Genomic DNA, 26,510 nt, shown 5'->3' with positions numbered 1-26,510 from the left:
AGTTGGCTGCTGTCTCATGTTAATGCATTTATAAGTAAATGTTTAAGGCAAAACAGCAAAGTAATTTTACTCATTTTTCTGGAGGAGAAGAATCTGACCTTTAATGTAATGGGCTGCACTGAATGCAGTTTTAACTTCAAAATGGAAAATAAAACTAATGGAAGTACGGCTTGCAGTGCTATTGCTCAAGTGTCAAACTGTCTTAAGCAACGTTTGTCAGGTTTCCTTAAAATGTCCTTGTGCCTTGGGAGGTTCGGTTGTTCCCTCTCCTTGTATGAGTTTGGAAAGGAAGAGAAATTGTGCAGAACAGAGCGCAGTCAGTAAAGAATTGTGCTCTGAACTGCTGGGAAGGAATGGGGGAATTTTGTACAAAATATTTTGGGGCCCAAGTTGATCGTACAGGGTTGTGAAGTCTGCAGACAGAACTGGGTGTGTGTGCTTAGGTGCTCCTAAACCCAAAGATCCCCCAGCTTCATCTTGCAGGGGGGAAAGGCAGTTGCAATCACACATTGATGAGACCAATGTTCCTGGGTTTCGTAAGTTTGTCCAACGGTCCCTGTCCAAGCTTACTTGCGAACAATGAAATAACTTCATTATTTCCAGCTGTAACAGCCAAATCGTATGCTGATTGCCCTTTTGCATTCTTCTTTTTTATACTTGCATTGCAGCTGGAAATAAAGAACAGATTGTTTTAAGCTACTTAAATTCATTCCAAGTTACTGGGATTAGTGAAGTGGCTCGTAGGTAAATGTTGGTACAGAGTAACTTCAAAATTTCTGGATGCCTCTTCTGGCAGAGACACAACTGTGAGGTAAGACCGCTGAGCCCTGGACAGACTCTGGCCCTTCAGTATTGCCAGCTAGGTCTGTGCAAGCAGGCCGTGGGCGCCTGCTGCTGAGTTAGCGGCCCAGCTACAGTACTCACCGTAACAGGACTCTGATGCACTCCTCTCCCTCCGATCCAAGCAGAACTGCCTCGTGGAGAGCAGTGGTGTTGTGCCTGCACAGGAGGAATGAGTGAAGTACTTACTACCTAAGGAAACTGTCCTGGTACATGGAGAAGTGGTCTAGCAAATTAAACTGAGGAAAATGAAGAGGAGAATACAGAATACACTAGGAATCACAGTGTTGTTTGGTTTTTTTTTTGGGGGGGGGGGTAGGCTTGAGTGTGGTTTATCGTATTAAGCTGAAGTGGATGAAGGAAGGAGTTGAATACAACAGCAGCTTTCTCAACAGAAATTATGATAAATCTTCAAAGCTGGCAACCGAAAGAAGGACCATGAACACTATTTGCTCAGTTGCATTTTTTGCATTTTTTAAATTTGACTTTGAAAGTTGCTCCTAGACTATAGATTTGTGGAGGAGGGGTGGGAGGTTAATCCTCAGTAAAATTGGAGCGTGAATGCTTTTTTGATAAAACTTCAAAAGACTTGAGGCAGAGAATCGGTGCTCACTTACGGTCCTGACTGCTGGTCAATGTCAGCACCTTTTTGCACGAGAAGGGAGATTGCTTCCACATGCTTGTTAAGGACAGCAACTGTGAGAGCAGGTCGGTCCTCAGCGCTGATACAGTTTGGGTCAGCTCCCTAGAAAGCACAGGAGAGGGAAGGTGAGCTGTTGAAAGCCATACAGATTCTTCAGCTTCCACTTGCTTTAATATTATGCCAATTTAAGTTGGCAAATGGACTTTATGCTCAAGACAGAAATGTTCAATTTGTGTGGTACTGTTTCTTCATGTTTCTTCTGAATACGTTATCTCCTAGCTCAAAGCCAGAGGAAGTGTATACAGCCAGGGCTGTCAAACTAGATCCCACAGTCAGGATGCACCTTACCATGCAGCAAAAAGGTAGAGGTTATGCTTGCTTTTGCTATAAAGAGGACTTGACTCTAAACTATAAAATTAATACATTTTTTTTCTGCATGGCCTTGACAAACCCAGAGGAGAATGCCTCACGCGCCCACCAAACAGAAATTTGGGGAGAACATATACAAATGTAAACTAGGATATTTCTTCTGTAAAATGCTCTTTCAACCTGAAGACAGTCAGTTGTATTGCAGACATTGCCTCTTAAGCATAAAGTTGAAGTCGCATAGCAGGCTCATATTTATACAGTAAATGGTCAAAGAGTTAGAAAGGTCGAAGAGTTAGAAGAAAGAACTTCAGTTAACTTACCTCACTGAGCAATTGTTCTACCAAGGTGATTCTTCCTTTCCCATGTGGACCCAGTTCATCCAGTAGTTGTCCAGATTCTGGCTGTGGAAACCGAAAACATTTCCGGTACCATTTCACATAGTGAAAACAGAAGTAGGTGGGCCATATTGCCCTTGAGTACTGGTGGAAAACGCACACAGTGGCGTGAATGCAGTGTAGCTGAGCCTCAGTGTTACTAATCCATAACCCTTTGGGAATGAGCAAGTGTTGGCTAACCCAGGCTAATACCTCACTCTTGAGGTCTTGATTCAGCAAACATATCTGCAAATTATTAGCTTTACATCAATGCAGCTTTCCAGGGTTGTACAAAGATCTGCTCACCACAGTAAAATTCAACATGGGCACAAGTTCTTTGCTATTGGATTAAAGTTTGAAGCTTCCAGAACTTGTAGAAGTATTTTATTTTAAAAATTAGTATGTTTTGACTCACAGAAATTAGTTTACTAAATCTTGAAACAATAAACAAGCAAAAACCTAAAACCTTTTCCTTTTATTTCTTCCACCTACTTCCTCTCCCCTTCTGAAAGCCCAATCACTTCACCAAGTGTTTTTATGTCTGGACTCATATCACAAAGGTCTGTATTTTCTTCCACCTGTTGAGTTGGCTAAGTGATCCAAGTTTAGGTTAATGTACATTTCCCTTTTGAAATTTTCTATGCCATTACTGACAATCCATTCAGTACGCAGTGCTTCCAGGATATTTGGTCTCTAGTAGAAGTAAATCCTTGTTTTCTGCATTAAACTAGCCCTCAGTTCTGCTGACATCTCAGCTTGATGGGAAAATTCAGTTGATTTAAAAGTTTGTTGCATTGATCATCTTCTTCCGTCTAGTTCACAGTCTGTGCCAACAGTAGCTCTAGCACAGCCAAGGGTATGTCCTATGGAGTCAACCTAAGTAGCAAGGTCAAGGGAGGACAGTAATACCTCCATCTGATGTTGCTTCTGAGAAAAAATTATAACAAAATCAGTCTACAACATTCTTGAGGCCTAATGCTGTGTCAGTAAAGCAGAATAGGTCCAAAAATAAGAACAACAATCTAATTAAGCTCTTAGTAGGAACATGGTTTAATTATTTCCAGTTCTGCAATAAATGCCAGTTACCAATGTTCAGGTTTTATATTAAGTTGGACTTTTGACCCCTTCCCCCACCCCCAGTCACTATTAAAAACTTTCTGTTTTTACCCTTGGATGCCCTCCTTCCTGTTAGTGCTGTTCTATAGGTAGTTTTTCCTGTACTGGCAAAAGATACATACGGAGAGTTTATCTTCTTTTTCTGTAAGTGTTCTTGACTTTGTTCTCTTTATTTTGCCTCTCAAATGGAAAAGATTATAATCATCTTTGCCTACCAGAAAGGGAAACAAGTGTTAATTCAAAGCAAAGTCATATCCTAACAAGAACTTGGGGGAGAGATCTGGAAATAATTTATCCACAAATATATTATTTTGTGTTGAAATCAAAGCAATATTTATCAGTTTTCTACAAGAGAAAGTGATGAAACGTTTGTTGCAGATCAGACTGGTTTTAACAAAAGGTTACACTCAGGCAGTCTTAGAAATTTGCTGTTTTGAAATGAAGATTCAATGAAATGTGGAGTTTGGGGTGTTTGAGTCTTTTTGTTAATTAGCTGCAGCTATTCAACAGGCTTGACTCAGATTAATGAATTCTTTTGACCAAAAACCTTAAAATTTTCAATGCTGTTTGAACCCCAAATACCTAAGAACAAGACTAGAGGACCTTGAGTAGAAAAGTACATCCATTATTTTTAAGAGACATCATCTACCAATGTGCAGAAGGGTTGATAAGGAAATTACACAGCACATGGGGACCTTTAAAAGCTGGTGCTACTGGAGTGCCTGGAATCCCAATCCCATTATTGACACTTCAAAAAACCAGCTGCTGGTGCTGTGGCTACCTCTTGAAAGTCTCAGACTGGAAACACAAAGTGGATGAAACTTATATGTGAATTGAAGTATGTCAAATTACACTACAGGAATTTCTGAATTCTAGTGCTGACTTTACAACTAGTTGATTTAATGAAAACCTGAATCCAACAGGAGATGTCTAAAATGCTGAGCTAAAATTACTGAGACCAGTGGGAGAGACAAGCTAAGCATCCCTGAAAACTAGGTCTAGAATTAATGTATTTCATAGTTTCTTATCTTTGTCAAATGTGCCAAAGCTGAAGTCCCTGGCAGAACTCAAAAGTGCAGATAATATTGATGTTTAATGGCTCCTATTGTAAAAGAATATGAAGAGCATTTAACATTTTATTGCTATAATACAAACACTGCTATGAGCTGTGGCTGCAGTTTACTGGCCTCTTCAGCTGTCCTCTAGGGATGAAGTTTTTCTCAGAGTTGGTACACTGCTTAAATCTCAACTCAGTCACATTTTGAGACTTAAAGATAACTTAAGTAGGTGCAGAATGTGCTGATATATTAGTTTGCCTGTCTTGGTAGCACCTTCCAAGTGCTGCTTCTGTATTCTTGACTACTATATTTATGGTCCATTGTAAAGACGGGGTGTTGGGGGGGAAATCTCACCAAAACTAGTCTGGCTGCCATCCTGTCCATCTCTGACTTCTTTTACAGTATTCAGGTAATGATCGCTGAACTTCACTGGTTTATTATTATGAATATCCTGTAGAATCATCAAATGCAGGTAGTTAACAAGATTATCATGTAATGCTGTTACAGTCTTAGTAGCATAAAATGGTGTTGCATATGAAAAAATATGTAGGCTTTTAATATCACTGTCAAATTAGCATAAGTCAAATTATTATGTGTAATTGAACTCCAGTTTAAGGCAAAATAATGTAGCATCTTTTTCTAAACCTTGTGTTAGGTATTTGTTTTGATTTAAAAAAGAAAAAAAGTGACACAAATTCACTTAATGAAATTATGATTCTCATCCAAATGGAAGTGTTTCTACCACTTGAGAGATCTGATTAACTCCTCACTTGTGAAATGATGTGATATACCTTTTCAGGCACCACATGGCAAGGTAAGCTTGTTAAGATTCTACACAAGAGATAGTTTGAATTTTGGATCTATGAAATGGTAGATTTTCATCTTTGAAAAGCTGGAAATGGATATGTGGGTGGGTTTTGGAACATGGTCATTCTGAAAGTAGGGATTGTAAGTGTTTGAATATGGTTAACACGAGCTCTGGCAAATGTTATCTCCAAACTATTGAAAATGACTAAGCTTGTTTCTTAAGAGCACAATTTGCAGAGTGAAGAAAAGGAGGATCTAAGATTGAGAGCTAAGGTGTGCTAGAATCATCAAACAACATATAACAATAATGTTAATATTAGCAGCAAACTAATGAAATGCAAGATGATAGCAACATAACCATGAAGTCTGGCTTAATCAGATAAAGATACCTGTTCAGCCAGCTTCAACAGAAAAAGAAAGATTCCTTTCTCTGAAGTGATGAGTTAACACCCTCTGAACAAAATAATTTCTTGTTTAGACTTGAATTTAAAATATATCAGCTTTACACTGACTGGTCTAGCAACAGCTTTGTACTAGCTGCCTAAACAATGGGCCCCATCCTCCGAACTGACCTTGTTTACAGCAAGAGCGTAATTCAGTGTAATAGTGACCTCATAGTCGTCCTCACAGATGGTAGCAGAATTAATCTAGAGGGAAAGAGCAGCTGTTAGTATCTCTTACAAAAAGTACACAGAAATAGTTTTAGGAATAAGTCTTGCTGATGAGGTTTATTATGGAGCCCATACAGAAAATCATACGTGGCATTTGCCTACTTGTGGTATTGTTCCAGCACTTCCCACCTAACTAAGAAACAGGCAGGTGGTATTTTGAGTAACTGGAAATATAAGAACGACTGAAATGCCAGACGAATCCAAAAGATGTAATAATGCTACGTTTCATGAAAGTTCAGTCATTCTCCACCCAGATTTCACAGCTGCATGAAAGGCTGTGTTGTTCTTAGGACTCCCTGCTGCAGGAGGACCGGTTGCTGCTTTAGTTGTACCAGTCTGTAGGAGCACAGTCTGTAGTAAAATGTGGGCAATTTTCTGTATCAATTAATTGAGGCAGTACTTTTGGCAAGGAGACTAAGTTATACAAAAATGAGTGCACAGGGGATTACAAAGAAGTGGAATTAAGCTGACAAGGTTATATTGCAGCAGGTTGAGAATTTTGAGATAAGGTTGACTATATTTCTAATCCACGTGAAAACTGAAAAAGCAGCATTAAACCCAGAAAGTTTGCAACTCCTTTGAATCACTTCTGTTACTTTTGGGGGCAGTGGTTTCAAGACAATAGGATGACAAAAGGCCAAGAAGCAGCAGGAATAGCCTTCTCTAGGCAACTGAATATTTTTCAGGCATATCCTTTTGAACTCTCTAGCAAGGGAAGTAAGTTACCTCAGCTCTACCAAGCAGATATCTTTTATATTTACACTTGTACTACATATACTTACTATACTACTATACTTACATTTATACTTGTACTACAGCTTCTGAACTTATGGGTAGACCCAATAGGTCTCAGTGGGTATAGAATTCAGATGGAAAGTATCTGTTGGAGTGTCATACCTCCCACAAGTGTAATCTGCCAAACAACAATTACCCTTCTGACCCATAGTGTTCATGAATTTTTCTGTAGCTGTTTCTATGTGCTAAAACTGTTGGGTTTTTTCACTGGTGTGTCAGATCAGTCAAGACAGGCTAAGAAATAGTGAGCCTGAACTGTATCAAGGGTGTCTTCAGTCAGACACTGGGAAACAGCTTCCCAAGTAGTTAGGCCAGTTCAAGGAGTTCCCAGCCCTGCTTCTGCCTGCATCCAGCTGTGCACTGCCAGTCTACTTTTGCACTAGCACTGATGCCCTTTTTCCCCCTCCAGACCTATTTTTAGCTTGGCTCCACAGGACGTCGCCACAAGCAGTTGCGCTGGCAGCACCTAGGAAGCAGCGTGAGGGGATGCAACCCCTTAACCCAGCAGGGCTGCCAAAGAAAGCAATACAGTACTGCAGCTCAACAGCAAGGATAATTGAGTGCAGAAATGGACTGCCTGGGGCAATTGTGAAATCTCCATTGTTGGTGAGTTTGAAAAGCTTCAAGACAAACATCTGTCAGACGCAGTTTAGGCAGAGTTGATCCTCCCTCAGGACAGGGACCAAATGATCTCTCAGTCATACCAGCCCTATCGTCTAGGACTGTTTGGGAAGAATCTCTGGTTCCCACCTTCTTGCTATCACCCCTTTAATCATTTCAGTGCAGTTTGGTGACATCCTGAAGACTACATCTCCAGTAAGAAGAGCAATACCCTGTTTCTGTAAAACTGGTATAGTTTATACTAGAAGCGGACTATATAGCCAAAGAGAATTGCTGCTATCTGCTGGTATAATCCAGCCCGGAGCAGAGGCAAGCGTATCAGCTAAATCCCGTTTCTAGCAAGGCTTATTTAACTGACCAACTACATAGATGTCAGTAATCTCTTCTTTTTCTTGTTAGCCTGCTGTGGGATATTAGAAAAGCAGCTGAGGAAGGGCTTTCTTGCTTCTGTCACTTCTCTTATAGCTGTGAGGTGAGAGAAGAACAGAAACTGCCATAGGAAAGAAAGCAGAAAAGAAATCTTCAATAAAAGATTGAGTAAAGCATGGAACAGCAAAACAAGACAAATTACATACACAAACAGGTCAAGGTCTAAAGAAAAGGGAGACATCTATTTTTCCAGTGTCTATCTAGCAGCCACAATAATCTTTTCATAACATTCCATAGGAAGATACTGCTCACAAGCTCCTTCCTACCTTTCCCATTCGAGGTTCGCCAACCAGTGCTCTGAATTCAAGGTTGTTCTGAGCATAGCTTCTAAGGTGAGCACAGACATGATCCAGCTGTTTTCTCCAGTAGCCTTATAAGAGAGAGTTAAGCAGGAGAAAAATCTCTAAAACAGTGCTTAACATTTCTTCCAGTCATGATTGATAATTTAAAAGATAGCATATTTTCACTGAGACAGAAAAAAAAAATTCTTTAGAAAATTCATCTGATCAAGAAAATGAGAAGCAAGTTATACTCTATAAAAAGGTGATATAGTGTCTTATCCATAGGTCAAATTCATTCTTAGGGCACCTCTGTTCACAACAAAACCATGTCTCCGAATTGTCCTTGAGAATCAAAACTGCCTCCATGTGAAGAAGAATCTCACAATGTTCCAGATCATAATAATAAGAAAAAAAAAAAAAAGTACAATATTAAAACTAAGCAATTGTGCATTATTGAACTGATTTTTAGTTGATTTGAAATCACTGACAGGTAACAATAAGCCAAATCTGAAAACTGCAGACACAGTAATAGCATTCTGGTCTGTGTAAATTGTTCCTCAAATATATGCTTTTCAATTATACACAGCAGAGCATATTAAAAGCATAAGCATTCCTGCTCTTTTGCTTGTCAGGATCTCTGTGAGAGTCAGCATCCCTTTATGCTGGTACAGGGTGTGAAACACGAGGGGCTGAATGCACCTGGGTTAGAAACTCAAGCCATTTAGACTTTTTGCAGCTCCTGTCCAAGTATTTACGAAGCAACATTCTGTTTTCATCAGAGAAAGAAACAAAAAGATTTGTTCTCATTCTTAAGTGATCGTTATCAGGATCTGGCCAATTTTGGTTTTGAGCATAGTTATGGAAAGTACCGAGTATGAATTAGTTTGTTTTAAATAAATTGTGTAGGCTTGGTAACTTCGTTTAACTTACACAATGAATTTACTCTGACCTTATCCTTCCCTTCATGTTAAGTGAAGCTCAAAAGAGTGAGAAGAAGCCAAGTCAGAAGAAAAGCGCTGCTCTGACTTTTACAAGAGAAGGCAAGTGCACAAGGATTTTTGTGCTTGGAGGACTCTTCCAAGATCAAACTGGTAGAAATTATGACAAAGTAAACCAGCAAATCTTATTTGTTAAGCAGCTTAAAAGGAATGTAAAAATAAATATATAACAATATAAATTGTTCCCTACCATGGTCTCACATGCAAAAACGAATACAAGTTGAAAACAGTAATTAAAAAATCCAAGCTAGACTACTACTTGGTGAGTGATCCCCCCAGAGAAGTCAGTATTATTTGCAATAAACTGGTTCATAACTAGCCTAAATCCCAAGATTTTATATAAAAAAAAATAATCCAGATTGCCAGGAACATATTCTTGCATGTTTGATGTTTTATTATATCTAAAAGGATTTTTGGCAGCACTTATGGAATACTTGAATTCATGCTGTCAGTAGTTGATTACACCTCTATCACACTGATTTACTGTTTTTTACAGTAGAAAATGGGAGGCTTCTTTGTAAAGTTTACCTGGTAAATGACTTGACTCCTGTTCAAAACAGACTAAGAGTAGAACAGAAGAAGAAATACAGTATACATTGGAGGATTAGTGTTTTGGTACTAGTGTTATTTTCCCCTGTCCTAACTGGTTGGTTTTTTTTTTAATCTTCACAAAAGAATAGAAGGTTAGTTAATGGCTGATATGGTCAAGAAATAATTTTTTAAAAAACACCTTTATGTAACCACTTTTATTTAAAAACTTTAATATCAAATGTCTGATACTATTTGAATTGAAGAAATAATGGACATATTTGGTATATATAGACAAGATTTTCTTGAGTGATAGCGTATAGTCTTGTTGATACATGTAGTTTCATACAGCTCAGCATCAAGGAAAGGGAACAGCATGAAAGAGCTGCCTGTAACAGACATTTATTGATTTATAGAATGAAATATGTTCCTCAGTCCTTGGCAGAGTCTAATGGAGAATACATTACACAATGCAACTTCAACAAAGTTATCTCTGCTAAATGGATAAAAATTAACATAGTTCAAAAGCAGCCCAGAATTTCCTCCCAGCCTTTCCCAGTGAAAGGAGTTCTCACTCACAAGTCAAGAGCTGTATTTCTGATAGGGAAAGATGAACGTTTGGTGTTGCTTTTTTTTTTTTCCTCAGCACTATTATGAGCCAATCCTTTATTACCTCTGATTAAATTAAGGTCCCTGACATGTTGAGTCAAGTGTTGTATTTCCTACAGTGATGTCTAAGAGAACACGCCACATTTCAGGGCAAGGGAGTAGTGAAACAGATTTCCCTAGTGATAATTTTAAAAATAAGAATGCATCATGTGGATATTTATATACCGAGTCAAACCAGGAATTTCTAACATTCATTAGCAACATTAGAAACTATTGTTTCTACCCAATAGATAAATTATTCTGATAATGGCCTGAGGGGTTGACCCTCTAGTTGTAGAAAAGAGCTAGAGATGGGAAAGCGGATCAAAAAAAGTAACTGCTCCTCCAAGCCATTTGATGCCGTAGTGATCTAAAATTAACTTACTCTCCGGACTGCACAGCTGAACTTCCCTGTGACATCAAAGACAATTTGCCAATTGGGCCACTTATTAGGTCCCTAATTAATACTGATGGACTGCCTTCGAGAGTTTGGGATCCAGAAAGCTGAAGCTGATGTTTTCCCATGATAGTAAAACTAAAACCTCTAAAAAATTGCAAACTTTTTAATGACAGCAAACAGTCAAGTGTTCCACAAAGAGCTAACTAATCAAACCAGGGACTATGAAACAAAGTCATCTGCAGTACTGACAGTAGTTTGCGCGTGGACAGTCTCTGCAGAGAGTGATGTAGATGTACTGATACCTTTGAGAGGCTGGAAGATGGGGCTGACAAGCTCTCAAGGTTTCTACTAACCCTATTTCTTGTAATCCTGTAAAGAATCCCTTTCTTTAGTTTCTTTTGCTTCTGAAACTTCTATAATTTATTCCATAACAGCACACCAAACAAGTTCCTCACATAGACAAGCCTCATTGTATGTTTTAAGAGCCCTGTGTCTCAGTTTTAACAATACCCGCAGCAGGTGCTATCGCAGATTTCCCTGAACATCACATGGCCAGCGGTGGGGAGGGCGCTGGGGGTGTGTGTGCTTCTTCAGTGGTTTCCAATTCCCCTGATCTTGTAGGATCTGAGGAAATCAATCTCCTAGCAAATTAGTAAGGCTGTACAGGGGTCAGTAACCAAAATTTTGATATTGCCGATAGCCTTTCTTTTAGCTGTTGATGGAGATCACTGATTGAATTCTAAGGCATTTACAAGCCACTGGTGGGAAGACAGACTTGTAAAGATGTAAATCAGTCTCCTACTGATGGCACATTCCACAGACTATAATCTTTTCACGACAAAGCAAGGTTGTACATTGCAGCTTTGTTTAGAAAACATAAAATCAAAACTCCTAACCTTTTCCAGGACTAATGGCTGTCAGGAGAGGCTTATGATCACTCATCTTTTCCAGCTTTTCTTTTTCTGAAATCAGCTCGAGCTCCTTCTTTTCCAACAGTTTGCTAGATGGGTAAAAAAGTCCAATGGTTTGGGTTCCTTTGTCTTCTCTTTCTTTTAGTTCTGCTCTTGATTTGGGCAAGGAAAAAAAAAGAGGCTGCCAGGCAACTTGAGCTTGAAATTGTTTAGCCTGTGGAGGGAAAGGAAAAGTGTAAGTGATATAATCAGATATGATTAAATGGCTTACAAGCAGAAATTAACTAGAACACTATACAAGACTGTAAAGGAGTGAAAAAGCTAGCAGGAAGAATCATTAGCAATTCTGGATTTTAATTGCCAGTCTGTAACAATGATGCAACTTATCACAAATATTCAAGCAAAAGCAAAGCTCTTCATGGTTGCCAGCAGTATGACATATATGCTTTTGCAAGACAAAAGCTGGCCGTGATAAACATTACAGTCTTTCTTAAAACAAGAATTTTAAAAACACTACATGAACAAATACCTTGTATCAGCAGGACACAAATAATTCACACGCAACAAGATAAAAGGACTTAAAGAGCTAAGCCTTTTGAAAAGCTGATTGCTTCTCACTTTGCTATTTAGAGTAAGGCTGGATTAAGGCCTTTGGCTAAGGCCACCTTCAGCAGAAAGCAGTTCTCAGAATAAACATCTCCTCGGTTTTGCCCTCAGCATGCTCACAGACCACAACGTTATCTCTAAGAGGAAATGAATGGAGTTGTGCCGCTCTATACCTGCAGTGGACTAGGTTTTTAGCTGTTTCAATATTTTTGTAATACTTTGTAATACATGTGTTTTACCTTAGAAAAACCCGGTGTGTCCCCAGCATCCACGAGACTGCCTCTCTGAGAACCTGCCCTTGATGGGGGCTCTATGTAAATGCCACAGGACCCACAGAAGCGAGCATATGGATGGTTGCTCGTACCACACTTGAAACAAGTAAAGTAGGACGGAGGAGGTCCAGGCTGGAAAGTTCAGTACAGAAAACATATGAGGCATAGGTTCAGGAATGATAAAAGCAGTGGCATGAATTAAAAAAAGGAAGTAAACTAGTGCTACCTAAAGCTACTAGATTAGAAATACTAACCAGGATATCAGATTGTTAACACACTGGCAGTTGCAAGACAGTAAATCTTCAGACATCTCAGCACTTTTTCAGTGAAGGCAAACACTTTTCAGACAGATCTAGCTTTATGGTATGTTATTTTTTTAATGTATACTTTCAGAAACACTTATTTTCTTTGGCAAAGCCCTGTAATTACTAGTCTGGTGCTCTGACACTGAGTATTGACTGCAGTTCTTTCCAGTTTAATTCTAACAGCACCCCCACCCCCGCAAGTCCCCTGGTACAGTACAGCACCAATAATTAAGTATGCATATAGAGGACTGTTTCAAATTTTATGTGAGCTCAGCTCACAGAAAAAAAACAAACAAAACCAATTCTCCTTGAGTGTGATCTTAGATTGAAAAACTATACCTATAAAAATATATGTCAGGGAAAATTGTTTACCCTGACTGTACCACTCAAAAGCTCTACTGAGCAGCAGTGAAGTACTTGTCTTTACTGAAATTATTGAGGCCTTCAGCCAAAAAAAATTGCATGCATCATCTCATCTCTGGTAATTGTCTGTATAGGTGATCATAGCCCAGAGCAGATATGGGAAAACTTGCATTAGATAAGCCTATACTTTAACCTTTGATGGATATGTTACTTTGGCAGAGTATACGGCTATTGCATCTCATCTGATGCTTATTGACCCATGGTAATTTGTTTAAATCTCTAAACCCTTAAGTCACTGACCGATGTGGGATCAGGATGTCATCTAAGCCTTTCATTTTTCTTTACATAATCCTACGTGCTCTAAGCAAGTATTTTGATAATAATCATAGCTCATAGAATTGTTTAGGTCGGAAAAGACCTTTAAGATCATCGAGTCCAACCCTTAACCCAGCACTGCCAAGCCCAGCACTAAGCCATGTCCCTGAGCACCACATCTACACATCTTTTAAATCCCCCCAGGGATGGTGACTCAACCACCTCCCTGGGCAGCCTGTTCCAGGGTTTGACAATCCTTTCAGTGAAGAATTTTTAACTAACATCCAATCTAAACCTCCCTTGGCACAGCTTGAGACCATTTCCTCTTGTCCTGTTGCTTGTTATTTGGGAGGGGAGACCGATCCCCCCCTGCCCACAGCCCCTGTCAGGCAGTTGCAGAGAGGGATCAGGTCCCCCCTGAGCCCCCCCACTCTCCAGGCTGACCCCTCCAGCGCCCTCAGCCGCTCCTCATAGTGCTTGTTCTCTAGAACCTTCACCAGCTCTGCTGCCTTTCTCTGGACACGCTCCAGCCCCTCCGTGTCCCTCTCGAGCTGAGGGGCCCAGAACTGAACCCAGGATCCGAGGTGCAGCATCACCGGTGCCCAGCGCAGGGGGACGGTCACTGCCCCAGCCCTGCTGGCCACACTGTTTCTGACACAAGCCAGGGTGCTGCTGGCCCCCTTGGCCACCCGGGCACACGGGGGGCTCATGCCCAGCCGGCCCAGCCAGCCCCCCCGGCCGCTTCCCCCGGGCAGCTCCCCAGCCCCCTGCCCCCCGCCCGCAGCTCCTGGGGCTGGTGTGACCCACGGGCAGGGCCCGGCTCCGAGCTGGGGCGACCCTCACACCAGTGGCCTCGGCCCCTGGGCCCAGCCCCCCCTGCAGAGCCCCCTGCCCCCCGGCAGGGCAGCACTGTCCCCAGCCTGGTGCCACCTGCCACTGACTGAGGGAGCGCTCCATCCCCTCGCCCCGAGCATCGACACCGACATTAACCAGGGCTGGCCCCAGCACGGAGCCCGAGGGACACCACCTGTGACTGGTTGCAAACTGGAGTTAAATCCATTTCCCACCACCCTTTGGGCCTGGCCACCCAGCCAGCTTTTTACCCAGCAAAGAGTGTGCCCATCCCAGCCACGAGCAGCCGGTTCCCCCAGGAGATGCTCTGGGAGATGGTGTCCAAGGCTTTACTGAAGTCTAAGTAGACGCCATCCACAGCCCTTCCCACATCCACTAGGTGGGTCATCTTGTCATAGAAGATCAGGTTCTTCAAGCAGGACCTGCCTTTCCTAAACCCATATAACATGCTGTGTACTAACGGAGAAGAGTTTTGCAAAGAGAAGTTTGAAATTGCTGCAGGTCACAGATGAGTAAAACCAGATTTGTCAACACAAACAGCAAAAGCACGTGCCTTGGCTCCACACCAGTCACAGAAACGGGCATCACATCGGTTAATGCGGCTGCATTTTGAGCACGAAACTGTCTTCCTTTGCTGGCTGTGGTAAGGTGGGGGAGTGTCTCCTGCAAACCTGGGCTAATAAAATAAAACAAGCATTAGGGAGAAAATACTTTTTATGAGGAAAAGTTCACAAACCAAATAAAGGGAAAGAGGAAAGCAAGCCACATGGACAACATAAAGTCATATTCAGCCTAAAAGAATTACTTTAACTTAGAATAAGCAACAGACTGACTTGGATCGAACCTGTAATTTTTTTCATTACAAAACCACAGTAAAATGTGTCATTAATTAATTTTAAAATATTTTTACCAGAACTAGAGGAACAAAAAATTTATTCCCTTATCAATGGTGTCCTTTTACACTGCGTATTAATTAACATGGCCCATATATAAATACACTTCAAGCTAAGGGGGAGGTTTCTCTGCTGATAAACTTATATTTTCAAATCCAAAGCACAACAGCTATTTTGATTTGTACCTTTCTTTGTAGTAGTATGGCAGGAAGAATGTATTCAGACAACAAATTTTCTTCCAGTTCGGTATTTGCTACAAAAATATTTTTTCCCATTTTTTTACCTCTTACAAGTTATATATTACCTAGCTTTCCTACTAACATTAACTTATATGGGTGTATGCAAAAGAAAACAGATATTTTTTCAGCTGAAACTTCTAGTGGTTGAGTATAGATCCTAGTTAGGACAAATAGGTCTTAAAAATGTTTTGCTGTGTTTGGCCTCAGGGCTTATGCAGGAACAGAACCCAAGGAAAATTATTTTGATTACAGACACCACAACAGCACATAAGCAAACACAAAATAGACCTATTTTCATCTGTGGCTGGCACTGCAGCTTGAATGATGCATTTGGGCGTTTGTTTGGAAGACAAAATTACAAAAGCACAAGTCCAAATATGTTCTAAACCAAAATTATTTAATAAGCATCAATAGTAATATCAGCATTATTACTAATTACTAAATATTCAGGAATTACTATTGTCTATCACTAATTAATCACTATTATTAGTAATTTTTCTGTTTACTATTAATAATTCTTACTTTCTAACTTTCTCTGTTAGCTACTACGGGTGTCACCATTCAAGTCATATGCCTAACTACGTATGCGGCTACATACTAATACCTACATTTAGTAAGGCAGCTAAATGTATGATTATCTTAGGTAAGAACAGATTCTTACTGAAATTAACTTTGAAATGACACCTCAGTGTCTATACAAGAGACCTTTGCCTCTAGCTACCAACAGTTTTAGAAGTCAGGATGTTGCCATTATAATCAGATTTTAACTTGCAAATCATTATTATTCTCTCATTTCTGTATTTATCACAACCTGGAGAAGTGAAATACCATCTGGTTTTCATACAAGACTTTTCAGAAGTGAAAGGAAAATTCTTCTAAGGAACTAAATGAGCAAGCTAAATGGGGAGTTGAAACAGACAGCAATTTTAGGGGGAACATTTATTGTTGCTTTTCTCATCCCTGGGCAGAGCCACAGCCAAATACAAGTATAGCAGCTGTATGCACATAGGGGAAGCAGCAAATGGAGATAAGAAAAATAAGGTAAAAATAAAGTCTTTTTTAACCTTATTTTTCTTATCTCCATTTGCTTATGATATTTTCTTCTCTCCGCTATTACTAAATAATTGAATCAACGAGAATGATCTTCCTGATGTATATACTCAAGTTTTCTGTTGCAATAGGAAACAATCTGAACACAAACAAGACTCCCTTGGAGTCAAGCCTACCCGCTTTCTAAGAGCCTTCTGAGTTTTCATAATGGCATTTGCAATCCTGACTTCCATAGGAGAAGCTTGAAGGTATACAAAACATTTATTTTTAGCTAGACTTTTGTGATGGCAAATCTGTGGGAGTACTGGGCTTGAATATGGCACGAGGGAGGGAATCTCAGCTTTTGCAGCATAGGGACACAGGGATATGACTTGTTTCCCAGAGAAAAAGAATGTTATGCTTTGATTTGATTAACCCTAGTGTGATTGAAGCAAGAAGCCTTACCGTCTGTATTTCAGGCAGTTTGCTTTCACAAGTCACACAGTATTTATGGTGAAGAGGATTTCCTGTGCCACACACCTGACAAATTACTTTGCCCTTTTAAACAGAGAAAGAATATATTTCACATAGTATTTGAAAACTGTGAACTTGATCTTACAAAATGCTGTGCTTATTCAGCCCTGCAGACAGAAGAGATCCTTCAAGTTTGTGCTGTGGGCTCCAGACTTTAGTTAGGCCATATTGCCTATGTATCTTGGTGACAATTTTTGTTATATTATGGTACAGTTCCCTCAGGAACTCCAGCATCAATACCTCCAGTATATATTGTTGTCAGGTTCCTCAATCACTGCACTCACACTAAACAGATAGCCCAGTATCTGCAAGGATAATAATGATAATAATAAACCGTGAGGGTGCCCTAAAAGTCCTTAACACAGTCACCACTAACAAGCAAGTTTCCACCAGAGCTAAGAAAAATGAGTCTAATATTTTGATTCTTGCCACCAAATAGTTCAGGTCTGCCTTTGCACCTACATCAGGGCTGCCATAAAACACTAAATCTGCACCAATGTCTATAATCTGCTTCGACACCAAGCTGGTAACTGTCTCAGATTATGCATCTCCGTTGTTACCTGATAGTCTTCAGCCAGAAATTTCCATTCAGCATCCATCTCTTTCCGAAACTGTTCCCTTGCAATTATCACAGCATCACAGAATGACTGAGGTTGGAAGGGCCCTCTGGAGGTCACCTGGTCCAGCCCTTCTGCTCAAGCAGAGTCACTTTGAGCAGGTTGCCCAGGACCATGTCAAGATGCTTTTGAATATCTCTAAGGATGGAGAATCTACAACCCCTCTGGGCAACCTGTGCAGGTGCTCCGTCACCCTCACAGTACAAAAATGTTTCCTGATGTTCAGATGGAACCTCCCGTGTTTCAGTTTGTGCCGGTTGCCTCTGGTCCTGTCACTGGGCACCACCAAAAGAGCCTGGCTCTGTCTTCTTTGCACCCTCCCTTCAGGTATTTATATACGTTGATGAGATCACCTCTGAACGTTCTTTTCTGTATGCTAAACAGTCCCAGCTCTCTCAGTCTTTCCTCCAGATGTTTAACGTTCCCTATTATCCTCATCACCCAAGATCCTCTGCTTGTCAGCCCTGTCCATCACTCCCTCACAGGGCTGCTCTTAACCCTTCCTCCCCTGTCATTTCTACTTCAAAGCCCTCCTTACTAGCCCAGCGCTCCTGTGAGGTGGATCCCATCTCGCCTAAGGAAATGTTGAACCTCTAACAGGGTCCCACCACCACAGAAACCAAAACCTTGCTGCAGACACCAGCTCTGCAACCAATAGTGGATGTGCAGCATCAGTCCTCACCTCCTCACACCCTTTCCCCTGACTGGGAGGATCAAGGAGGGCCCTTACTCCCTGGGTAGGGAGTATTTTGTAGGGCAAATGTTGTCTAGTTAAGACCACCAGCACTTTTGGATCACTGACTAAGACTGTGCCGTAACATTTTGGGCACACACCCACTGCCCCAGTCCTGCCAGCTCATCTGTGCAAAGCACATACAATCAAGTGAGGAAAGCAGAGTGATGAAGAAGTATTTCATAGACTTCAAATGTTTAGTAATATTAAGGCCATAAATCACAAAATCATAGAGTATCTCTTTACTGAACACAAGTGCATGCATTCCTGTCATTTATACTGCTACATCATGTGCTTTTCAGCAGACCTTTCTGAGCTTATGAGGTTTACCTTTAATGATTATTTCTAGTCAAGGTGTTTTTAAATCCTACTAACTCTTAAAGCTGTCATAATGTAATTATACAAACCCAAGTTGGATCAAAGTATTTGCAATGAACTCATCTGTTAGAAAAATGCATGCCAGGAGGTAAATCGCTATTTTGTCATGTTTATTCTCAATTACCTTTATGCAGATGTTGGTTTGGGGCTGCAGCTGTGGAGCTATTGGTGCCTCACATACAATGCAAGTGGGTGTATTCATCGGCACAAGATGTCTGCATTCAAGACATGGGGCCATCTGAATAAAAAAACCCATGACAGCATGTTAAGGGCCATAATGAGATCCTTAAGGTTATCATCAGATTCTCAGTATTTTCCTGGTTGGATTCTACATCAGCGGCAAAGCCACTGGAAACACAGCAACTGACAGCAACAGATACTGATACTGATCCTTAAAGGTCAAAGGCTATTGAGAAAATATGAAGACAACTGGGAAGAGAATGCTTTACTGACTACTAAAAATATGCCAGAAAGTTACCAAGTTAACTTTCAGTAAGATTAATACGCTACTATAAAATGCGTGCAGGTAGTTGAAATCCTCATAACTATGAACCTAATCTAAAAAGGTGGTGAATATTCTCAGTCACCACTTGAAACTACAGCATTGCCCCAGACAAGACATCTTTTTAATGACAGAGGAAAAAAATGCACCATTGACTTGTTAGATCAGGTAGAAAAGACAGTTAACAGGCATCACTGTAAAAATTTGGTGCTCTTACATATGCCCACACATGCCACCGTTTAAGGTTTCAAGCATACTAGATGGATCTTCTACAGCTATGCCACAAGCACTAGTTACTAACTAACTAACTGCACTAGTTAGCTCTGGAATAAGATGCATATACAGGTGCTGAAGATGCAGTGGGTGTTGTTGCAGGATGAGGAGGAACCCAAATTTGGCAATGCTTCCTGACACAGGCAAATAAAACACAATTTACTTTTTCATTGTTATCCTTATATATGGTAAGCAACTGAAGCAATCTATGGTTAATTTTGCCCATCATTTAAGAATTACATCAGATCCACTGCTAAAGCTACTGAACAAAATAAAACAACCAGAACAGAACTTCCCAAATGAAAGAGTGATTAAATAATGGTTTTGCCAGCATAGAATGTGTAATTTGCTGAAGAAGTTGTTTTCTCCAAAGATAATTTGTTGATTGGTAAGAGGTTTTGCTGACCTGTGCTCCTTCAGGGGGTGGGAAGCGATGTACTGGCACAGGTGGGACAGGAGATCCACATTCCTGACAGAAGTGAGCCAAGGGGTCAGACAGGCGAGGTGCAGAACAGTGTGCGCATCTGAAAATAACAGCTAGCTGGCTGAGCTTGTTTTGGTATTGCACTGCTACATAATAATGAATAACCTGGAACTCGATGAGACAGGACTTAGGCCACTGATTTCTCAGTTGTGGTTTCCAAGCTGTGGTGGTCCACATCCGCAGCCCTAGCATCCATGATATGAGGTTCTGAATTCTAAACAGCTCTGCAATGCAGAAAGCTCTCTGGCTGCTACAGAGTTTCATACTTTCTTCCTCACTGTGTGAGGTAAAATCTTCTGACACACAATCTGTGTCAGGCCTCACTGCTGCAGCATGGGGAGCCACTGATGTAGAACACATAAGCCTTTCAATACTGATAAGCAGCAAGGTTCTGTGAGACTACTCCAGTGAACAGTTTTCACCTACTGCAGTGAGAGGTGTACTCCAATTTGAAAAGACAGCTTTTCCTCTGCTCCTACAGGTATTAGGAATTTTTTTTAAGGATGGTAAGATAGTTGATAACTGTGTACAGTGAAATACAAATAAAACTATAAATAACAGAAAGAATTTTCAAAGACCTACCTAGATCATATTCTCCAGTTATGAGCCAGTGTCTGTCTTCACTTTCCTCATTTTTATAGTCCCACAACATTATCAACTTAGTTGCAAAAGGCAATTGCTCAGTTACTTTCCAAGGACAAATATGTTAAAAGAAGTCGCTTACTTGAGAAAATCTGTTTCCCTCTGGATCCTTGATGCCTGTGTGCTTGCTAAGCTTTTCCGGCTAGTCACTGCAGAAGAACTAGCAAACTGAAATAAAGGTAATTCTTTAGCCTTAGAAAGTGAGTATTTGCAAAATGCATTTATATATATGCTACTCTTATGATTAGCAAAATCAGCTGAAGATGGTATTTGAGACAAACTGCACTGAAATGCATTGTTTTAAGGAATATTTACACTTGATTCCCCCACTAGCTGCATCAAGGACCCACAGCTTCTTCCAACAATGTCTCGCTATTTACTTCCAAGACAGCATTACTGAATTATTAAGTTTTAAATATCAACTTGCCAACATATAGCAATAAATATTTGCTAATTGCAGATTCAGTAATGTATTAAAAGAAAATTAGTAGGAATGCAGGCATTGTTAATTTGCATTTCCTGGTTTTGTTGTTACTGATAACTATGCACTGCTTTGGGCATTCCTATTCTAGTCTGTCATTACCAGTAGATTTAAATTAACTGTATAATACAGCCAAAGGCACTGATTTCTGAAAGATTATATAAGAATGATCATAAATCTTCACCTTTTTATTTTTTTAGAGCTCAGTTGTGATGACAGCCTTTTACAGTGTTCTTCAACACCCCTTTGCTTACCTGTAACGACTCTGTTGGTAGTGCTGAGATGGATTCCTCTCCGTACTCTGTTGTTTCCAAATGACTGTCAAGGAGCTGTTGTTCTTGCAGGGACCTGTGAGCAGCCTTTCTTTCTGTTTCCCAGTCTGAAATTACAATCCTGTTATTCCACTGTCATTCACTCCATGCAGTTAATGTATATCTTAACGTGAATATTACACAGTCTCGCTTTAAATTCCAATAGCTAAGTGTATTTAAACATGTGTTTGACATCCATATTTTGGGTTCAAATAAACTGCGTGGAATTACAGGAAATTACACTAGAAGAAACATCACTCCTCTCTGAAAGCGCTTACTTTTGTATTTTTCTCTATTTGTGGTTTTCTTCCATCCTGCTCAACAACCCCCAGCTCCTAAGACTAAATTAATGTCTAAACATTAATACAATTCCCTCTTCTTAAAACAGTCCCATTGCCGTTACCATGGAATAACAGGCTTTATCTATAGAGAAAATCTGGGTCAAGCTTTCATTTGTGCTTTGTGTATTTATTTTGGAATCTTACTGCACAAAAACATCAGTAAAGCACTCCATAAAGGACTTGCAATCCATCAGTTTAAAAGCATTTTCTGGCACAAAGGGAAATACAGACTGGGCCTTGTTATGTTGCTGAGAAATTAATGACATTTTAATATGTTTAAAGGGGTAATGTGAAATGTATGGAAAGTAATTTTTGTTCTCTATTTGCCATGTTGAGCAATCGAATTTGGAATTACCAGAGGACTTTCTGTCTTCTAAGATGGTTTAAAAATTACCCACATTTTATCAGTCATACAAGAAGAAAACTTTACAGTATTTTCAGCTAAGACAGAACTCTATTTCAGTTTTATGAAGTAAAGTATACCTTGAAAATCTTGGGGTGCTTCACTCCAGGCAGGCTTGATTTCCACATGCACTCCATTCTTCTTTGGTTTTGTGGTAAACATTCCAGCTTCCCTCTCCTAAAAAGTAATTCTATTTGTATTCCAAATGAAATTCTTGATTTTGCTCTAATCCTCTCTTGCTATGGTTATTTGTTAAGATTTTTAAAGTACATGTTTAAGGTATTTATCTTCGATGCAAGCATTTGAGTATCTTAAATTATAAATGTATTTCTAAAATGTTTGTCCTGAATTGGTCATAGAAGACCAGCGGAAACAAGAAATAAAAATTGTGTCCCCTTGAAATTTTAATATTACAAAAAGGACCAAGGCAGCAAATATGGGCAAACAGAGAAAATAAAATATCTTAGAAGTATAGGCAGTCCAAGTTTATTCTCTAAGTAATATCATGCATAGAACATTTCATATTCACACAAGAGGTTACAAGTGTTAAAACTTACCTTTGTGGCGCTATCTTTTAGGAAATTCTTGTCATTGTCTTCAACAGAGTAAAGGATGTTTGGTTGCTTGTACTCTACCAGAAACACCTTTGTTACAACTGTACTTTCCCTGCAGTCCCTGAAAATCAACGTTCACAAAGCTATACATGTGCCACAAACCCATGTGCAGCAACAAGTAAATCACTAATGGACATGGCTCTTTTGCTGGAACATCTCTTCCAAGCTTGCAAGTCATTATTACAGTTGATAAGTATAATCCTGGGCAGCACTCTCAGGAACTACTGCTTTGGTTTGGTTTGGTTTGTTTTTTTCAAGTTTAAAATATGCATGATAAGAAGTTACCAATAAAATAATGAGATACTTTGATCCCTCAACAACTTTTACATGTAAAACTCTTAATACTCCCGTGTCTGCTTTCTGGAGTAACTAGTGTTTGCCAGCGTTGCAGAAAATAGAGGAAAGCGGGACTTTTCTTCCATTCATAATACCATATTCCTTTTCCTAGTCAAACAGTGGTTAGCATGCTGTTTATTTGACAAAAAAACCTGTCTCTACTCTTTATTAAAATACAGCAGTAACATTGAATTTGCTGTAAATGTCCAAACTATGCACTTGGGATTTATTGTCATTCTAGAGCATCTATTTAGCACACCTGAAAACATCTTAATAAAAAAACGTACTGGAAACAACTGTTAATCTAGGTAGCGGTATCAGAAAACATATATAGGCCCAGGTTTTGCATGTCCCTGCACAGGGAATATAATGGTGTTACATTCCAGAGTGGGCACAAGCAAAGGCTACCTGTAGGTACTAATAGCAGGGAACAGCAAGCCCAGATCCCCAGCTGGAGTGGAAGTTTCTGCTCCCTTGGAAATAAAAAACAATGCAACAGGGTACAGACAGAGAGTTTATGTGTCCTCTCTCTGTCTCTAAGCATGAAGTTAGTTTGGAGAAAGTCAGTTGTTGTGCAGCAAAATCCAGTTTTCTTTCTGTGTATTGTATTTTTACTTTACTCTTGCTCATACAACATTGTACTTAAGCTGTGAGATTTAGCATTTTGTGCTAGAAACTAAGCAAATTCCTGGGAAGACCTGCTTCTGTAAATCTGCTGAATTTATTGCAGTGGGATGACCCCAGAAAACAACATACCAGTTCCTCTGGCACTTCTGATGATAACGCTCAAAAGGACGAGCTCTAAGTATAATGTATTTTACTAGTTTCTCACCCACAGCCTCTGCAGATCATTGGCCTACATCCACAGCCCAGGAAATAAACATCTGGGAGCTAATCCAACCTCACAAACACTTAATGGATAAAAAGTGCTAGGAGAAAGTGAAGCCAATGCAACCCATGAAGATCACTTGATTGCAACCTGGCAGGGGCAAGGGGTGTCTCTCATTTGTGAGGTATGGAGTGCTTTAAACAACAGGGCTCCAAGCCATCACAGGGATATCTGTGCCTTGCCAAAATACAACTGAAATAAACAGGATCCTTACTTTGTAACTGCCAGTGCCTTGACCATTACTTTCCCAACCGGTAACGTGATAGGACCCTTATATTTAAAAGTGTTATGCTCTCCATAGCCAGGTTTCCTAATGAGTTCTGGTTTACTTCCATCTAAAGTGTAATAAATAGAGACCTCAGGTGTATCTGAAAGACACAGAGGAAGTAATTAGGCAAACTGTATTCAACCTGTGAAAAACGAGCTCTGCACCTCAAAGTACTCACTACTGTGCTTGATTCTTCTCACATAAACAAAACAAAGCAGTTCCATAAATGACTGTTTGGGGCCAAAACTGTTTCTTCCATGAAAAATTAATTACCAACAAATTCAATTTCATTATAAGCAATATTCCTCTTCGTAAAGTAGCTGTGAAATATTTTTGTAGGAAAACACTGAAATAGGTTGTGCATTCTAATGACAGAAAAGGTATTTTCTCCCACAGTGAAAGGTGACATTTCAAAACTTGCAAGGCAAACCTTTGGGGTGAGCCCGGCACATGATACTTGCAAGCATTGTTTTTGCAGTCAAAGCAAAATGCAACAGCTTAAGAGCTTGATCTTGGAAGCAATTCAGACTACTAATTGCAGACATATAAGTCAATAATATTTTTTGAATGCATAAAATTAAGTGCAAGTATATTTGGTATATCAAAACACGTTAGTTGTATAAATTTCTTAATGAAATTTGCACTCATGAAAATCCTAATTAAAAGCAAACAAAAGTATAGAGGCTAAAAGTTTCAGAGAAATGCGTAAGAGAAGGTTTTACATAGAGTCAAAGCTCTTGTTCATACCTGATTTTATTTCTACAGGAGTATTTGTGTCTATTTCATGTTTAGACTTCCCTGGAAGAGGGATTCGAAGTGGTATGACCTGAGGAACTGAGACAGAGCCAGCTGTCATTTTTCTCCGCAGTGATCTTTAAAAAAGAAAAACAAAAAGGCAGCCAATAACTTTTCTAAACAGAAGAATGCATCAAGATATTATTTTTTTTAATGTGATCCCTTGTCTTCGTTTCTCTTAAAAGAGAGAACACCAGTTTCTTTAAACTATTAGTTCTCAATATTTGCACAATTTTCACACTGAAAAGGAGGAGGATCCCAACAACCACCACACTTCTGACTTATCCTCCTGTTTCAGAACTGTGGACAAAGCTCGAGATGAGCACTGCCGCTTTCATTTCAGTTTGGCCTTCCTTGCTCAAGTCTGGTTTCCATGTGCTCAAGTGGAACAGCTTTAGCAACACACGTCAGTGATAGAAGGCAGGAGTGAGTAACAGTGAAGCATCTCTGCTCTCATCACGGCAGGCGTGGAACCAGCCTCTTGTTTCACTGTGGCCAGCTGAACATGTACAAGCTGTCCTGAAAAGGGCTGAAGCAAGACAGCTATTGCTTAAGCTTATCTCTGCTATCAGATGTGTTAAGAATGTACCTTACAGGTGCCAAACATGATTTCTCAGAATTTACGTAGTCATCATCATGTCACACAATTCAAGAATGAAAAACTGCGTTTGGGTGCAATAACATTTTATAATACAAAACTGTACCCCAGATCTTGGGAATTGATACTCAGGGCCAGGAACCATGTCTAGACTAGAAGCATTTGGTTTTGTAACCAACCCTTCAATCCTCCAGAAGCGTCTCTGAGGCTGCTCGTCAAGGCAGACAGTAATGAATCAGCACAGGAGGTGTGCGTTAGTCCATGCTCTCGCTGGGGCTGTGCTGAGGTAAGCCACGCTGCTGCCTGCAGCTGCCCATCTCCTTGCCTGGGCCGCACGAAGCAGCGGTTGAGTGGCACAGGAGACGCAACGACGGTGGATCACATCTTCACCTGACGCGATGGAGCAGAGAGTACTTTTCCTCAGGGATCCGCCCGTTCTTGGCACACCTGGATCAAAATCACAGTGCCCTGTTTCAGCCCTCTGGAGCCCGGTACTGGCGGCACATGTGTGCCAGTGGGCTCCATCCCTGCCTGGCTGGCCCCTGCCCCACCGCCCTGCCCGCCCGCACCGCCCCCTCAGCACCCCGTCAGCACCCGCTCCCACAGCCCTGCTTGCACACTTGATCCCTGCTGCTGAGGCTCTTGCCGATCCCACTCGATCCCTGCTGCTGAGGCTCTTGCCCATCCCGCTCGATCCCTGCTGCTGAGGCCCTTGCCCATCCCGCTCGATCCCTGCTGCTGAGGCCCTTGCCCATCCCACTCGATCCCTGCTGCTGAGGCCTTTGCCCACCCCACTCGATCCCACCCCAGTCGATCCCTGCTATAGAGTCCACCCCGCTCGATCCCAGGACCCCCCACCTCGATCCCAGCCGCCCCCCTGGATCCCCTCTCGGTCCAACGCCCCCCGCCCCCCGTTACCACAGACGCCGCGCGCCCGGCCGCGCCCCC

General features: G+C 40.7%; 1 protein-coding gene across 5 annotated transcripts; it reads right to left on the bottom strand.

Moving 5' to 3' along the window:
• Nucleotides 1-220: 220 nt before the first annotated feature.
• Nucleotides 221-26,392, bottom strand: DZANK1 (double zinc ribbon and ankyrin repeat domains 1). 5 transcript variants are annotated; one of them, XM_027812268.2, is made up of 21 exons: nucleotides 25,742-26,390; nucleotides 24,917-25,041; nucleotides 24,116-24,269; nucleotides 22,620-22,737; nucleotides 22,143-22,239; nucleotides 21,262-21,386; nucleotides 20,609-20,694; nucleotides 19,807-19,924; nucleotides 18,750-18,863; nucleotides 16,829-16,921; nucleotides 14,756-14,878; nucleotides 12,335-12,499; nucleotides 11,475-11,703; nucleotides 7,990-8,093; nucleotides 5,780-5,854; nucleotides 4,755-4,851; nucleotides 3,465-3,553; nucleotides 2,173-2,253; nucleotides 1,458-1,585; nucleotides 925-999; nucleotides 221-668 (listed from the first exon to the last, which is right to left on the bottom strand). In XM_027812268.2, the coding sequence occupies exons 2-21, from the start codon at nucleotides 25,023-25,025 to the stop codon at nucleotides 503-505; spliced, it is 2,346 nt and encodes a 781-aa protein (XP_027668069.1). In that variant the 5' UTR covers nucleotides 25,026-25,041; nucleotides 25,742-26,390; the 3' UTR covers nucleotides 221-502. The 5 variants fall into 5 exon arrangements, 4 of the variants coding, with proteins under 4 accessions (XP_027668069.1, XP_055581431.1, XP_027668070.1 ...); XM_027812269.2 differs by having other exon boundaries at nucleotides 521-668; nucleotides 1,486-1,585; nucleotides 25,742-26,391; XM_055725456.1 differs by lacking the exon at nucleotides 16,829-16,921.
• Between the last annotated feature and the right edge of the window lie 118 nt (nucleotides 26,393-26,510).

This window comes from Falco cherrug, chromosome 13, assembly GCF_023634085.1.
Source record: "Falco cherrug isolate bFalChe1 chromosome 13, bFalChe1.pri, whole genome shotgun sequence".
Classification (NCBI taxonomy): Eukaryota; Metazoa; Chordata; class Aves; order Falconiformes; family Falconidae; genus Falco; species Falco cherrug.
This window is presented reverse-complemented; position numbering and strand designations above follow the sequence as displayed.

Excerpts from the sequence above, each read along its gene's own strand:
- DZANK1 (XM_027812268.2), bottom strand. The coding sequence starts at position 25,025 with ATGACAGCTGGCTCTGTCTCAGTTCCTCAGGTCATACCACTTCGAATC. Across the intron at positions 16,922-18,749 it reads AAACCAACATCTGCATAAAG|GGCAAAGTAATTTGTCAGGT; the intron begins GTAATTGAGAAT and ends TCTGTTTAAAAG. Across the intron at positions 12,500-14,755 it reads GTGACTGGTGTGGAGCCAAG|CCTGGACCTCCTCCGTCCTA; the intron begins GCACGTGCTTTT and ends TGAACTTTCCAG.